This window comes from Ovis aries, chromosome 14, assembly GCF_016772045.2.
Source record: "Ovis aries strain OAR_USU_Benz2616 breed Rambouillet chromosome 14, ARS-UI_Ramb_v3.0, whole genome shotgun sequence".
NCBI lineage: Eukaryota > Metazoa > Chordata > Mammalia > Artiodactyla > Bovidae > Ovis > Ovis aries.
This window is the reverse complement of record NC_056067.1, coordinates 66,417,421-66,432,324: the sequence shown is the minus strand read 5'-3', so window position 1 is coordinate 66,432,324 and position 14,904 is coordinate 66,417,421. Positions and strand designations below refer to the sequence as shown.

At 61.4% G+C, this 14,904-nt stretch overlaps 3 protein-coding genes across 6 annotated transcripts; 2 read left to right on the top strand and 1 right to left on the bottom strand.

Annotated features, from left to right (window-relative positions):
- The first annotated feature begins 655 nt into the window (after positions 1-655).
- On the top strand, positions 656-3,875 carry UBE2M (ubiquitin conjugating enzyme E2 M). Of its 2 annotated transcripts, none has more exons than XM_027978945.2 (6): positions 656-1,295; positions 2,423-2,517; positions 2,635-2,673; positions 2,786-2,889; positions 3,196-3,259; positions 3,354-3,875. In XM_027978945.2, exons 1-6 carry the CDS (start codon positions 1,187-1,189, stop codon positions 3,492-3,494), a joined length of 552 nt encoding a protein of 183 aa, XP_027834746.1. In that variant the 5' UTR covers positions 656-1,186; the 3' UTR covers positions 3,495-3,875. The 2 variants fall into 2 exon arrangements, with proteins under 2 accessions (XP_027834746.1, XP_027834748.1); XM_027978947.3 differs by having other exon boundaries at positions 3,141-3,259.
- Positions 3,876-4,473: 598 nt separating this feature from the next.
- On the top strand, positions 4,474-7,174 carry CHMP2A (charged multivesicular body protein 2A). 3 transcript variants are annotated; one of them, XM_004015466.5, is made up of 6 exons: positions 4,474-4,597; positions 5,282-5,494; positions 6,317-6,496; positions 6,583-6,713; positions 6,795-6,856; positions 6,967-7,174. In XM_004015466.5, exons 2-6 carry the CDS (start codon positions 5,327-5,329, stop codon positions 7,092-7,094), a joined length of 669 nt encoding a protein of 222 aa, XP_004015515.1. In that variant the 5' UTR covers positions 4,474-4,597; positions 5,282-5,326; the 3' UTR covers positions 7,095-7,174. The 3 variants fall into 3 exon arrangements, with proteins under 3 accessions (XP_004015515.1, XP_004015516.1, XP_060255198.1); XM_004015467.4 differs by having other exon boundaries at positions 5,248-5,494; XM_060399215.1 differs by having other exon boundaries at positions 6,795-7,174.
- Positions 7,175-7,698: 524 nt separating this feature from the next.
- Positions 7,699-13,979, bottom strand: TRIM28 (tripartite motif containing 28). The gene is made up of 17 exons (XM_027978925.3): positions 13,337-13,979; positions 12,893-13,005; positions 12,550-12,682; positions 10,788-10,923; positions 10,594-10,710; positions 10,395-10,509; positions 10,086-10,232; positions 9,868-9,982; positions 9,685-9,791; positions 9,565-9,601; positions 9,438-9,483; positions 9,103-9,355; positions 8,697-9,016; positions 8,496-8,619; positions 8,332-8,418; positions 8,116-8,253; positions 7,699-8,031 (listed from the first exon to the last, which is right to left on the bottom strand). Exons 1-17 carry the CDS (start codon positions 13,683-13,685, stop codon positions 7,855-7,857), a joined length of 2,514 nt encoding a protein of 837 aa, XP_027834726.1. The 5' UTR covers positions 13,686-13,979; the 3' UTR covers positions 7,699-7,854.
- Between the last annotated feature and the right edge of the window lie 925 nt (positions 13,980-14,904).

The window sequence follows — 14,904 nt, the reverse complement described above, 5'->3', positions numbered from 1 at the left end:
AACCGCTCCGCGCCGCCTGCTCGCGCCTTCCAACGCACGCTGAGCTGTGATTGGAGGGGAGGCTGGCTCCGCCCACCTCGCGGACGGAGATGGCGGAAGGCCGGGGGTCGCCTGCGGGCAAACTCTAGACCCGTGCGGAGGGCTGCCCCCAAGCGTGTGAGCCCGTGTAAACCTCCACAGTGTTATACTATCCTCTGACACGTTTTATTTGCTAGTTTACCTCAACCAAACTCTGCAGGCGGGTTCTCTGAGCCTGAGATGGGACCCCGAAGGTTCTGAGTCATGCACTCTAGGCCACGCTCCTGGCCTTGCTCAGGCTCTGACTCTAACCCTGCCTCCGTCTGTGGCCCCTGGGGTCAAGCCCCTTGTTTGGCCCGTCTATGCCGCCGTCCGCACAACTGCGAGTGGGCATGGCGGCCCGCAAGTGAGGCGGCCTGCATCTGCCCCACTTAAATATGGCGGCGACACCGCCATCCCCCTCCTCCCTGGACTCGCGGGCGTCCCCGGAAGTGACCGGCCCGGCCCGCACGAACGGAAATACCCGAACCAAGCCGAAGGAGCCCGATCCCCAAGTCCCAGCGCGGAGCAACGTGGGGCGGTGGCAGCGGCTGCGCAAGCGCACAGCGCAGGCCGGGCGGGAAGAGCCGAAGCGGGCAGGCGACGGAAATAGCCGAAGCGGTGGGGCGCCCGAGGCCGTTGCGGACCTCCGCGCCGAAGCCGCTGCTGCCACGGAAGCCGGCCCTCCTGTCTAGTGCACGGCCATCGCAGCCCCCGCCTCCCCCTTCCGCCTCGAGCCGCAGAGCCCTCGCGAAGAGAGCGAGTGACCAGGCCCAGGGACACGGCTTGAGGACCCCGCGTCCGCAGCCGAGCCTGAGGACGCCGGAGCGGACGGCCGGGAGGAGGGAGCGGCGGGTGGGGGCGGGGCCGAGTAAGCCCGAGAACAGCCGAGCGGGCCCGAACGCCGCCGAGCGGGCCCGAGGCGCCGGGCCAGGCCAGAGCCGACTACGGGAGCCGACGCGGGCCGCGCGGTGGGCGCGGAGCAGCGCGGCAGGCCCGGCGGGCGGCGGCAGCAGCCGGAGAGGCCGCGGCGGCGGGTCCGAGTGGCGGAGGCGGCGCGGGCGGCGGCGGGGGGCCGGGTGGCCGGGGTCCCGGGCCCCGCAGCGGCGGCAGCGGCGGCGGCGGCAGGATGATCAAGCTGTTCTCGCTGAAGCAGCAGAAGAAGGAGGAGGAGTCGGCGGGCGGCACCAAGGGCAGCAGCAAGAAGGCGTCGGCGGCGCAGCTGCGGATCCAGAAGGGTAAGGGGAGTCGGGGGATGGGAGTGGAGGTCGGAGGTCAGAGCCTGGCTCCGGGTGATACGGGAGTCAGGTGTGGAGTAATGCGGCTGCCAGGGGTCAAAGGTGTCAGAAACGGGGAGGCCGCGGATGTGGGGATCGGAGACCAGGGCCTGGGGGCCGAGGGGCCGGGGATGGGGTAATATAATCACCAAAGTGGTCGGAGGTAGGGGGGCCGAGCAGGGGGCACTGAGCGTGTTCGGAAAGCTAGGAGTCTGATACTAGGGACCGAGAATCTGAGGGTGGCAGCGGAAGAGGGAGACCGGGAACTCGAGAGTCGGGGGGTCAGATGGGAACCTGGGCGACAGGAAGAGGAGATAGGGACAGTGGGGCCGAGGATTGAGGATCGGGGTGGGAGATTTAGTGTATTAACGCTAGAGTCACTGGGAATCAGAGTCAGACCTGGTGAAGTGGGTTCTGGGGCCTGGGTGTCGTGGGTCTGGGTGAGTCACATGTCAGTTTGGGGTGACAGGAGGAGGGAGGGATGCTGGGTACCAGGGATTATAGAGATAGGAGTAGGGTTGGGTTTAGACCATCCTGCTAGAGATGCTGGAACTCTTATGCTCAGAATAGTATAGGGTAGGAGGCTTGGGAACTCACAGATCTGGAGGTCAGATGGGATCCTGAGTTTAGGACGACAAGCAGAGAGGAGTGTATGGACAGTGGGGGCCAGGGACTGGGGGGGGTGGTGATTTAGGGTGAGGAAGGGAAATAAGATCCTTGCATCTGCGCAGACAAGTAGAGACTCCTCTAGAAAGCGGAGGTCGCGGTCAGGATGCTGGATTTGGGGTGGGACACACAGGAGTGGGAACATGTAGGAGCTGGGCTGGGGGACTTACGACTGGATTCAGAAGAGTTAGAGCTTGCCCCCCAGGAGTTCCAGCATATCTGCAGTGTTCCATAGATACGGAAGAGCCTGCCTGGAGACGCGGAGCAGAAGGAGCAGGGAGAGGGAGGAGGGGGTGGCCCACTGCCCAGGACAGAACTGGGGTCCTGGGTAGAGGTTATGGAGGCTCTGCTGGCACCTGCTCTGAGCACCCCCTATCTCCCCCTTTCCTGGCCTGTTTCCCTTCTCTGCTGTGAAAACCCAGACATAAACGAGCTGAATCTGCCCAAGACGTGTGACATCAGTTTCTCAGATCCAGACGACCTCCTCAACTTCAAGCTGGTTATCTGTCCTGATGAGGTGAGGGCACGCTTAACTGGATTCTCAGGCACGGCAGGTGACACCACCTCAAGTTGGCTGGTTCACCTGCCGGGCCTTGCAGAGTGGGGTTCTGACTCCTCTCCTCTTCCTTCACAGGGCTTCTACAAGAGCGGGAAGTTTGTGTTCAGTTTTAAGGTGAGTCTCAGGTGTGCAGGGGTGGCTCCCTGGGCTGAGGAAGCAACAGCTGAGGCCCCAGCCAGGCACTGCTGTGCACCTATCCACTTGCCCTCTCTTCTCCTGGAGCCAGGTGGGCCAGGGTTACCCGCATGACCCCCCCAAGGTGAAGTGTGAGACGATGGTTTATCACCCCAACATTGACCTCGAGGGCAACGTCTGCCTCAACATCCTCAGGTGAGGGCACTGGCCCTCCACTACGCTGCCCAGCCCTGCCTGCCAGGCCCCCTTCATGACCTTGCACTATACCAGTCTCTTTCCCTTCCCTTCCCCTTGTGGTCTGTGTGTCCCTCTGTCTCTTCAGCTCTGCGTTTTCTTCCTCATGGCTTGACCTTGGCTTTCTGGCCTGTGCTTCTCTGCACCCTCCCGCTAGCATTTCCCGATCGTGCTGTCCCATGCCCTGGGCCTGACCTGTCTGGTCCCAGCAGGGCCTGTGGTGGCTGCCCGCTCACCAGCCCCTATCATGATGCTCTCTGCCCACAGAGAGGACTGGAAGCCAGTCCTTACGATAAACTCCATAATTTATGGCTTGCAGTATCTCTTCTTGGTGAGTAGGGGTGGGGGTGGGAGGGCAGCTGGGGGAGGTTGGCCCTCTGACTTCTGGGCTTGTTGACCTCCTGCCCCTCCCATACCGGCCACAGGAGCCCAACCCTGAAGACCCACTGAACAAGGAAGCCGCCGAGGTCCTGCAGAACAACCGGAGGCTGTTTGAGCAGAATGTGCAGCGCTCCATGCGGGGTGGTTATATCGGCTCCACCTACTTCGAGCGCTGCCTGAAATAGGGCTGGCGCATACCCACCCCTGCCAGGGCCACCAGCCCCGGCGTCCCCTGCAGATATTTATTGGGGGCCACAGGTGGGGGGACAATGGGGCGGCCGGTGGGGGAATCCCATGCCCTGGCCGGCCACCCCTCCCTGCTACCCGCTCCTAGTTTTTTTTTTTTTTAACCACCATGTGATTAAGGTCGGCGCTGCCTCCCCCGACCCGCTCAGCGATGGGAAATGAATTGGCTTGTCTAGCCCCCCGCTGGGTGCTGTCCAGCCCCACCCCCTACTCTGGGCTCTGGGGTGGGTGGCCATGGGGACTGGGTGGCTGGGGACCCGGCACCCCACCCCTCCACCACTGGAGGTCCCACCAGGCTATTAAAGGGGAATGTTACTGCATGGCCTCCGCCTCTTCCTTTTGTGGGGTGGGAGGGGCAGGTGATGGCCGCCAGAGCTCCTGCAGCAAGAGTGGTGGGAGTTGTGTGCTCACAGGTGGTATGAGGGGACTCCCCCTCAGGCAGGATGAGATGAATCCCATTCTGGGACAAGGGAGGGGCAGGATCCAGTGACCACTGGCTTCCCGGCCAGTGAGCCGGCACAGGGGCTAAGTCCGCACCGTCTGCTGTTCTGCCCTCCTACCGGAGGAGGAAAACTGCCTGGTGCCACTGGGTACCTGAGATTTGGAAACATCAGCGCGAGTTCTGGGTCCCTCAGATGAGCAGAGCTCTACAGTGAGTGACGTGGTGGGGTGAAGGACCGCCGGGTGGCTGGAAGGAAGGCGCCCGAAAGGGCATCAAGCCCACGGGGCCAAGATGGGACAGGGGCTCAGCTCCCTTAGGCTGGACTTGAACCTACGGAACACCAAGCTTGCGGCAGCGAGACGGAAAATGCTGCGCATGCGCTTGTGGCCGGCACGGTCCTCGGCGCGTGCGCACGCGCGCTGTTGGCCCCGCCCAGCATTCCGGGCGCCAGAGGGGCGTGTGACGTCAGGTGGTTTAATCCGGAAACGGCGGTGACGGCCGAGGCGACAGAACAGAGGGGCTGTCGTTGGTGGGCGCTCCAGGGCTCTGGATGAGAGGAGCGTGACCCGGAAACGGAAGCGAGTCCCCATCCCAACTCCGGTGAGTCGCCCCTACTGGGGCGCGGGCCCTGGGTGGGCGCGTGGGCGGCGGTGTTCGAGGGCCTCGCCCCTCCCTGGGGCCCTCCCTTATCTCCTGGGTCCTCATGCTGTTTTGCTTTCGGTGCTCAAGACCCCGAAAGCCCCCAAGAGTTTCCTGGGTGAACAAGGCACGCCATCACCTAAAATCCCGCCCTCTGTACAGGAGTCCCCAACATCCCCCAGCCTTATTCTCCGCATCCAATTCCCTCAGCATTTAAGACCCCCGCCCTAAACTGAATGCCATCCACGCGCTGTCAGCTTCGGAGCCCCCACATCGACCCTGTCTGTAGCACTTGCGGCCTCCAGCTCCTCATGTTAGGGACCCTGTCAACTGGCCTTTCCCTGGCGCTCCGGGTTTCGAGCCCCCTCTCCCCGCGCCCGTCCCCCTGCTGTATCCACACATGGTCACCTCCAGCTTAGGTCCATTGGACATTCTAGGGTCTCATCCCAGAGTCAGGAGGAGATTGAAGCCCAGGACCTCTGTAGGGGCACTGTGGAGTGAGAGGAGCTGGGGTGGCTGGGGTTCCCCAAGTTCCAGGCTCCACTCTCTGTTTTCTCCCTGCTCACCCTTTTCCTTTCTGTGAGTCCTCGTCTGTCCCCGCCCATACACAGTGTGACCCCAGCGGTGCCTCCCACCACCCTACAGCCAGGTTTCACGCTAGCCCAGGCTCACTGGTAGGCTCCTGCTGCCATGGACCTGTTGTTTGGGCGGCGCAAGACGCCAGAGGAGCTGCTGCGGCAGAACCAGCGCGCCCTGAACCGGGCCATGCGAGAGCTGGACCGTGAGCGACAGAAGCTCGAGACCCAGGAGAAGAAAATCATCGCGGACATCAAGAAAATGGCCAAGCAGGGCCAGATGGTAAGCTTGATTGGGAACAAGCTGGGACTCCAGGCCAGGTGCCGTCGCTTGGTCAGAACCTGGGGCTGCAGCAAACGGGACAAAACAGGACGTGTGTTCTAGGGAAATGGAGTGAAGGGTTCAAGTGAGGCTTTCCTTAGTTTCAGAGTCCAAAACTGCTGCCTCTGTGGAGTTGATATTAGAGCCTTGAGAAATTGAGAGCGACCCTGCGAAGAGCCAAGTGCCAAGTGTGTCAGAACAGCACGTTTGGGGAGGGAGTGACAGGGAAACTCGGGAGTGGCCCATGCCAGGCCACTCAGAATCATGGGCAACAGTGGGAGCTGAGGGCTGAGTTGTAGTAGTTACTTCAATAGATGTGGCATGGGATCCATTTTCCCTGAGGGCAAACTAGCAAGAGATGGCTGAGTTTTGGCCTGAGCAGCTTGTTTGAGGAGGTGCCATTTCCTGGGATGAGCAAAGCAAGGAGGAGCTTTGGGGAGGAAGTCATAGCTGAGCTTGTATGTAAATCAGTATTTGGTTCTTGAGGTGAGCACGGCCTGTGAGGTGGAGGGGGAGATCCTCTTTCTTTGGCCAGGATTGAAATTCAGGAATGAGTGTTGACTGGACATGGAAGAAAAAAGGTTCCTCAAGGGTGGGCCCTGCTTTTCTTCCGGATTCCTGGACCAGAGGTGAAAAGCCTACAGAGGGATCTGTGTAGTGGTGACCCAAGACACATGTGGGTAGGGGGTAGCAGTGAGCACTGGGGCAGGTCCCTAGGAGCCCCTGAAGGCCTCAGTGAGCACACCCCCAGGGCTCGCTCCCTGTCCTCTGTCCCCTTCTCAGGACGCAGTTCGGATCATGGCGAAAGACCTGGTGCGCACCAGGCGGTACGTCCGAAAGTTTGTATTGATGCGGGCCAACATCCAGGCTGTGTCCCTCAAGATCCAAACACTCAAGTCTAACAACTCAATGGCACAAGCCATGAAGGGTGTCACCAAAGCCATGGGCACCATGAACAGACAGGTTCGCCTCTCTCCATCCCCCCCCCCCCCTGCCCCCCGCCCCACCGCCACAGACCTCAGGCCCAGACACCCTCCTCCCCCTTTCAGCTGAAGTTACCCCAGATCCAGAAGATCATGATGGAGTTTGAGCGGCAGGCAGAGATCATGGACATGAAGGAGGAGATGATGAATGACGCCATCGATGACGCCATGGGGGACGAGGACGACGAAGAGGAGAGGTTCGGAGACGGCTAGCGGGAGGGTGGGGAGGGATGCCTGGCTCTGCCCCTGATCCTCATAAGCTTCTCCTGGTTATCTAGTGATGCTGTTGTAGCCCAGGTCCTGGACGAACTGGGGTTGAGCCTGACAGATGAGCTGTCAAGTGAGTGTTTACACCTTGGGGCCTGTGTTAACCCTGTGACCCAGCCACCACCCTCTCCCTGCATTACTCCCTTCTGCATGGGCGCTCTTCCTAACCCCCACTCTCTGCAGACCTCCCTTCCACTGGAGGCTCCCTCAGTGTGGCTGCCAGTGGAAAGAAAGCAGAGGCTGCAGCCTCTGCCCTGGTGGACGCAGACGCAGACCTGGAGGAGAGGCTCAAGAACCTTCGAAGGGACTGACTGCCTGTGCTTCCGCAGGGAGCCAGTGGATGGCATGGCATTTTCATTGTACCTTCTGTAATAAAAGAAGTTGGACACTGGTTCTGGGCCTGTGCGACTGGCCTGACATGAGGTTAGGAAGTCACTCAGGAGGCTTGGTAATGTGCCCGTCAGTCAGGGTGTGGGAGAGAGGGCTGGAATGGTTTCATCTGGGCAAGCCTCCCAGGTCCTCAGGAGGTGATGGTGAGCTGCAAACACTGGCACAGCACCCCCCCTGCCTCAGCCTCAAGGGTAGCACCCCCAAAGATGGTAGGTTCCCCCAGATCTCTTGGTATAATTCCAGGAGGCCAGGCCTATCCCCCAGGGAGACAGTGTCCTACTTTTATTAGCCCAGTGGAAGTCTCAGCCCACCCAGCTCACTGTGATACCCTGTCTGGTTATAAGAAATGTTCTGCCCCAGTCCAGGATGCAGCACGCACCTGGGGATTCCCCCTGCCTGCCCACAATGTAACCCTTCCCAGACACCAGATGGCTACAGACGTGCCCCACCCCATTCAGCAAGAGAGCTTTGGTGAGGGACTGATGGCAGGCCCAGGACCACTGTCCCCACCAACCAAGGCCTGAGTAATTGGTGAAGTTTTTATTAAATCCACAGAAGTAAAAACCATATCGTGAGGGACTGGGGTACGGGCCACCAAGGAGTGGGAGCCAGGCCACCGGAGAGAGGAGGAAGGAGAGGGGGGGAGTGACAGGACACAGAACAGAGCCAAGCTGGGCTGGCTCAGGGGCCCTCACCAGGGCCACTGGACAGGTCCTGGGCACTCAGGCCAGCACCAGGCAGGCTCAGCGGCGGGGGCTCCACCAGCACAGCGGAGAACTTGGTGTCCCCGAAGGCCTCATTCATGCGGGTCTCAAAGAAGCGCTGCAGGCCAATGATGGACTGCACGTCGGCCTTGTCCTGCCAGGCAGATTACAATGGATGGGTCCTACATCTGCCCCACAGCCTCCCCTCCTCCAACTCACCCCCATCCCCACGGCTCACCTCAGTCAGCTTGTTGAACTGCTTAAACATGCGGCCCACATCCTGGGCAAACTCCTGGGGGGAGCTGTAGGGGGGTGACAGCTTCTCCTGGAGGCGGGCTCGGATAAGGGTCAAGTCCAGGGTGCCACCAGGCTGATCCTGCAGGCAGGGGCCACAGGCTGAAGGTGAGGCCAAACAGCCCCTGCACCTCTCACCCTCCCAAGTCCCAGAACTCACCAGGGAGAAGGTAGAGTCAGTAGCCAGCTGGTGCAGAGGCCGGCAGGGCTCATGGCAAAAGAGGGCCAGCAGGACACGCTCACACTTCTGTAGACGACACAGATGTCAGGGTCAGCGGGGAGCTGGGGGCTGCAGGAAAACCCAGCGTATGGGTCCCCCCTCACCTGCTGGTTGGCTGGTGAGAGCTTGGCCACCACTCCCGTACTATCTCCCCCATCCAGGTTCAGGCTGCCATCCTCCTCCTTCAGGTCAGGCAGCACGTGGCAAAGAGAGCAGCTCCACTCCTCCCTAGAGGACACGGAGAGGTGAGGGGCTGCACGGGACCCAGCCCAGCCCTCCACCCTGCAGACTCCACAGCCTCGCACCCTGGCACATCCTGCAGGGCAGGCAGGTGGCAGTCCAGGTGGAAGCAGAATTCGCACTGGTTGCACATGACCAGGTCACCTGGCTTCTGGCAGACACGGCAGATGGTGGCACTGTCATCCAGGGAACCTGGGCCACCAGCTGGGACTGAGGTGCCCTCTGGAGCCACCACCTCCAGACCTGAGCTGGTGCTGCCACTAGGTGAAGCCAGGCGGGGACCCTCTGCACCAGAGCCCTCCCCCAGGGCCATCAACACAGGCTTGGTCTCCGGGCCCTCGGTGGCAGCAGGTGGAGCTCCAATGGCAGCCTCTGTTTCTTCCTCCTGCGAGGAGGCGAGGAGTGGTTTAGTGGAATGCTGGCTGGGACAGACCTCCACTCCCCAGCCACAGTAGCCTAGAGCAGGCTCACCTTGACAATGGCCATTCCAGGCAGGGGAGGGGCCCCAGGCACCCCCGAGGGCGCAGTCCCAGGCTGGCCAGCAGCTGCAGCAGCAGCACCTCGCTCGATGACGATGAGGTTGTAATCCTCGGTGGTGCTGCCTGGGAAGACCTTGAAGACTGGTGGCTGGCTGTCAGCCGTGAGATCCAAGTCCAGGCGTTCGAGGCTCACCCGTGGCACCTTGCGCATGAGGCCACTCACCTCACCGTCACCTGAGCGGGGCCTGTGGGTGTGGCCTGGCGTTGAGCACCCCTGTCCCCATGACCACCCTGTCCCTACATGCACCAAAGGACAATCAAACTCACCGCTTCACCCCCGACACATGGGGCTCAGCACTCGAGTAAGGGTCATCTGCTCAGGACACAGAAAAATACAGGTTGGAGGCACCTAGAACATTGCATTTCTCCCACCTACCAGGCAGAAACCACTCACCTGACCCGAAGCCGTAGCCTTCCTGCACGTCCATCGGCTGTAGGAAGATCGAGTGAACCTCAGTAGGCCGGCCCCCAACAGGCCTTGGGCGCCTCTCCTCCCCCACGGCCCCTCCCTTACCTGGCTGCTGCCAGAGCCCTGCTTGCCCAAAGGCCCCGGAGCCCGAGGAGGGGCCATGGGTGCCGGGCCTGTGGAGTTCGTTCCAGGACGCTCTGCAACAATCTTGCCTGCAGCAAGGAGGTAAAACAGCTTACGGCACATTGCCCAGGAGAGCAAGCTTCAGAGAGCAAGACAAACACCCACCAAAGGCCTCTGCACTCTTGGTCCAGGCGTTGAGGTCCCACTGAAATTTCATCTCGCCGTGGGGCTCCACAGGGTCCACAATCATCTTAAGGGCCCGGTGCAGCTGGAAGTAGATCTGGGGGAGGGCGGTACATGAGCACAGAGGCAGAGGACAGCACTCCAGGGCCTTGGGAGGTGCCGACCCAGAACCCACTGACTGGGTGCCCACCAGCACACACCAGCTTCTTGGAGAGCAGCAGAGCCGTGTTGTTATCACTCTCCAGAGCCCACGAGGCAAAACGCAAGATGTGTTCCTGGTGCTTCTGGATCTTGGTCATGGTCCAGTGCTGCCGTTCCAGGCGCTCCTGCTGCCCTTCGGTTACCTTCTGCAGGTGGAGAGCAGGAGAGGTCAGGGAGGAAATGGCACTAGAAGAGCCTCTCCCCACCCAAGGATGGCATCAGCGGCCAGCAGAGGGAGCCAAACCCCCAGGACGCTGCTACCAGAGCTAGGGCGAGCTGTCAGCAGACAAGCACCACACAGGAAGTACCTGGGCATCGTTGACCAGCACGCGGCCCCGCTTGTTCAGTTCCTTCATTATCTGCAGGATGGCCATCTTAACGTCCACTTGCACGCGCTTCTGTACGTCGGACACCTGGCGGATCCTGGGGAGCAGAGGGTGAGATCAGGGCCAGTCAGGCAGGTGCTCACCCTAAGATCTGCCCCATCACACTGGCCTCCACACTTACGAGCTGCGAACCTCCTTGGTGTTCTTCTGCAGTGTTGCATGCTTGTCCCCGAGGCGCTTCACCAATGAGGCCAGGAGCTTGCGCTGGTTTCTCACTGCATCCTCCAGGAACTGGTACCTGAGGGCGGACAGAGGTGGGCCCGGGCGCCCAGCATGGGAATGGGCAGCACCCACCCGCCATGCCTCAGGACTCACTGGTGGTCTTTGTGGGCGTTGAGCTGGCAATCCCGGCAGGTGAGGGTGTCGCAGCTCTCGCAGAACAGCACAAGGGGCTCGTGCTTGTGCACATTGCAATACACAGTGCGCTCACCGTCCCTCGACTTGGCCGGCCCTGAGGAATGGGGTCTATGAAGCAGGAGCTGGGCCTCACCACCTCAACTCAAGGAGCAGACAGACCGGGGCCTCACATCGTGTCTGTCCTGCAGCCCTGGCTTAGCTGCTAAAAAACACAGAGGGCCTACAGCAGTGGAAAGGGAAGGGCCCAAACCCTTGCTCTGAACACCCTCTGCCCTTATCTTGACCAAGAGATCCGCACTCCCCTTCTTTCAGCTTCTGGGACTGACAACTTGAAAGTGAAAGGACGATGGCCTCTGATGACCACCCCACTGCTCCCTCTACTGAAAACTCCTCCAAGCAGACACTGGAGAGCTCCTCCGCCTCTGCAGCCCCCACTGCTGGGCTCCCTCCACTCGAAAGACTCTGTGCCGCAGGGGAGGGGGACTCTGGCAACCATGGCATCCAGACACACGCAAGCGCTCTCTGGCTCAGACTGAAAGCAAACGAGGACCTAAAGACATGCCAGGTACCCTTGCCTCCTGAGCCACGCCTGGAGACCTCGTCCCTCTTCTCTGGTAAAAGGAGGCCACACCATCTTAACAACCCACGAGGAGCCTCGCAAAGCCTTCTCAGGCTGGACAAACTTGATGTCAGAGGAGGACCCTCGGAGAGGGGCCAGGCCCCCCACACAGGGAAAAGCGTCTGAAAGTGCTCAAAGCCAAACCCCCCCCCCAAAGACTAATACACCACAGTGACCCCCACCACTTCCCAGAATCTGCTGCCATTAGATAACTGCTTGGGAACAGCCAGCCCCTTCCTCCTCAATCACGTCTCAATGCTACAGTGACCCAGCCTGAGACATAAAAACACCAAGATACAAATAAGGCAAATCTCAGTGCCCCCAATACAGCCCCCTCCTGCACGCTGATCTGTGCTTAGAACCCAGGACCCCCTTGGAAACCCCTGCCCTTCCCTCCAGGCTTCTCATGACTCACAGCAATGACCTCCATCTGGATTTTCCAATCAAAACTGTCGTCTGGGCTGCAGGAGCCACGGCATGACTACCAAAACACCATTCACGGGGAGTTCTGGCCGAAAAACCAAGCCCAAGCCCCTCTCCGAAGAACTGCCATCACGGTCACAGAAAAGTCTGAAGATAACTAGTGAAGACTCTGAAACATCTGCGATCTAACAATAAGAACACTTACAGCACTCACTGGTCAGTGCCAGTCTGAGGACATTCACGGCTTATGAGGACACAGGGCCCAAAGACCTCACTTTTCCTACTTCAACCACATCCCAGGGAATCTCAGGCCTAGGAGATCCCTCACACCATTCCCCAACAGCCTGCATTTCCTTATCTGTACATGCGATCGTTCCACCTCTGGAGGCATATTCCCTCAAGTGCTCCCTCAAAGCCTCGACACACCCTCTACTGCAGCATGAGATCCCCTGTGCACTCCACACATTTCCGGCCTGTGGCTTTTCCCCTTCTATCCGGACGGGCAGAGGTAACCCACCAGAGGACCAGCCTCCCCCCTTTTTGAATTCTGCTCTCAGGCCTTTCAATTAGTACTCCATCAGAAATTCCCTGACACTCCACCACCATCTACAACCAGCATCAAAAGCAGCTGGAAAAACATGCAGGGAAGAATCAAGGCAACCCCTCCGTGTTGCATACCAGTGGAGCGCACGGTGTGGTCCTTGGTGTACTTCACCCGCTGGTGCGCCTCCACACACGTCTCACAGAGCGGCTCAGAGCACTCCACACAATAACTGGTGGCTGGGGCATTATCCTCACAGCTAGTGCAGCACTGCTGAGCAAAGGCAGAGTCAGAAGAGACAGCACCACCAGACACATCTGCATTCAGACCCAGAAAATACAACCTGGTAAGATGATGCCTTTACTTAGCCTAAACAATCTGCTAAAGCCGTAGTGAAGCCTGGAGCTGGTACTATGCTCTGCGCTGCAGACTCCTACCCACGTCCAGAGGCCTTCCAAGGATTGCTTGGGCAACACATACCTGATTCGCATCCTGGGAATCCGTGGCGGCCTTACCGCCACAGTCTCGCATGAAATAATTCTCCACGATATCTTTGGAGAAACATTGCTGCTTACACACTGGACAGTCCACCACTGCGAAGAACAGGGGAAAACAAGATCACGCATATTCACATCCAGATTGCGATCCCATCCTCCACAGGGACCAACTTCCACCCCATGCTAGGCCAACCCTCCGCTCCGGGAGAAGCAATCAAACCCTTCTTTGACCTAACTTGAAACAGTCGCCCCATCCGAATAAGAGACCCACAGTCCGCACCCGTTTTGGCCACTGTCCGGTCCCGACCCTCTCACCCAGATGACCCCTGCCATTGTGACGCTGGGGACAGACCCCCAATAGCCGAGCTTCCTCCGAACCTTGGCTGCAGGATGGGGGAGGAGCCGCCCCCGGTCCGACCGCACTCACCAGAACCGTCGCCCGCTGCACTTCCATCCCCCGAGCTGTTGGCGGATGCAGGCGCCGGGGGCCCGAGGCAGGCGCTGCAGGCCGAGTGCAGGCAAGGTAGCAGGCGCGGTTCCCTCTCCGGCCGCAGGCGCTCCCGACACACGCCGCAGTGCTCCAACAGTTCCAGCGCCTCGCCGCCGCCCCCCGCGGGTGACGACGCCGAGGCGGATGCCGCCGCCGAGGCCGATGCGGAGCCCGCGGCCGAGGAGGCGGCGGCGCGCTTCTCGGCGCCCGCCGAGCCCTCACTCGGGCCCGGGCTGCCGGAGGCGGCCGCCGCCGCCGCCGAGGCCGCCGCAGCCGAAGCCGCCATTCACACGCCGCCGGGGGCGCCCAAGGAGGGAGGAGGGGCGCGGGGCCCGCCACGCAGGCGCAAACGCGCTTGCAGCCAACGGCTGGGCCGCTGCAGCCGCGAGGCCTAGCGCCGCCAGGCAAAGCCTGGGGCGCCGCCCGCTGCGCGCGGGGGGCTACCGAGGCTCACCCGGCCGCTGCCCGCTCTCCCGCCGCCGCCGCCGCCTGCGCCGCCGCCTCAGCGGCTGCTCAGATCAGCACCACACGGCACGCTCACAACCGCTCGCCCGCGCGCCCGCTCGCAGAAAGAGCCACTGTCGGGGGGCGGGACAGAAATAACTGGCGCCGACGCCGTCGCGCACGCGCGTTGGGTGCCTCGGGCCCGGAGGCGGGGTCGGAGCGCGCGAGGCCGCGAGTACGCACGCGCGGCCCCGGGCCGCCGCCACCCCTCGCAGCGCTTCTCCTGAGGAAGGGGCTGGGCACCGCCTCTCCGCCGCCGCAGCCTGACCCGCCGGCCGGGCGCGTGCCCGCTACTATAGTGCCCGCTCCAGGCCGCTTGCTGCGCAGGCGCGCACGTGGTCGGCCCCCGCCTGGGCCGCCTCTCGGCCGTCCGGAGAGATGGCCCGCAGCTACGTCACCGGGCGCTCTCGGGAGGGGGCGGGGTCGAGACCGAGGGGAGATGCTGACCCGGGCGGAGAGGCCAAGCGTCCCCACCCCGTGGCCGGGCCGCTTACTGGCCTTCTAGCCTTTTTATTGTTTAACGTGAGAAACACTGAAACCTAAGTCAGCTAGCTCCCAAGGGGCTCAGAGCAGCGAAACTGAAATCGCCTGGCCCCCAAGATCCCCTGGCCACCTTTTAGCCAGCCACTGCGCTGGCTTTAACACTCTCCGGGTGGGCGGGCTGAAGAGGGGAGCGGAGTCTGTGGGGAGGTCCGTCCGAGGATGGAGACAGGATCTGCAGGGCGGGTAGGCCTGCCTCAGCCGGGAGCAGGATCTGCGTGGGAGGCGGGTGTGCCTGTCTGAGGAGGCAGTGTCTGGGAGAGTTCTGTCAGGTGGGGGAAGCTAGGCCTGGAGGAGGAATCTTAGTGGAGACAAACACGGTCTTTCTGTGAGAATCCTGTCAGAAGCGGAGTCTGGGCGGAGAATCCTGGGGGTGGGGCGGAATCTGTTGGGGTCCCCTGTCGTTCCGCGCAGGCAAGGGAGCAGGGACTGCGGCTGGAGCTGAGGGAGGAGGGGTCCTG

Excerpts from the sequence above, each read along its gene's own strand:
- UBE2M (XM_027978945.2), top strand. The coding sequence starts at position 1,187 with ATGATCAAGCTGTTCTCGCTGAAGCAGCAGAAGAAGGAGGAGGAGTCG. Across the intron at positions 2,518-2,634 it reads TGGTTATCTGTCCTGATGAG|GGCTTCTACAAGAGCGGGAA; the intron begins GTGAGGGCACGC and ends CTTCCTTCACAG. Across the intron at positions 2,674-2,785 it reads AGTTTGTGTTCAGTTTTAAG|GTGGGCCAGGGTTACCCGCA; the intron begins GTGAGTCTCAGG and ends TCCTGGAGCCAG.
- CHMP2A (XM_060399215.1), top strand. The coding sequence starts at position 5,327 with ATGGACCTGTTGTTTGGGCGGCGCAAGACGCCAGAGGAGCTGCTGCGG. Across the intron at positions 5,495-6,316 it reads TGGCCAAGCAGGGCCAGATG|GACGCAGTTCGGATCATGGC; the intron begins GTAAGCTTGATT and ends TCCCCTTCTCAG. Across the intron at positions 6,497-6,582 it reads TGGGCACCATGAACAGACAG|CTGAAGTTACCCCAGATCCA; the intron begins GTTCGCCTCTCT and ends TCCCCCTTTCAG.
- TRIM28 (XM_027978925.3), bottom strand. The coding sequence starts at position 13,685 with ATGGCGGCTTCGGCTGCGGCGGCCTCGGCGGCGGCGGCGGCCGCCTCC. Across the intron at positions 12,683-12,892 it reads ATTCCCAGGATGCGAATCAG|TGCTGCACTAGCTGTGAGGA; the intron begins GTATGTGTTGCC and ends TTTGCTCAGCAG. Across the intron at positions 10,510-10,593 it reads ACCAAGGAGGTTCGCAGCTC|GATCCGCCAGGTGTCCGACG; the intron begins GTAAGTGTGGAG and ends TCTGCTCCCCAG.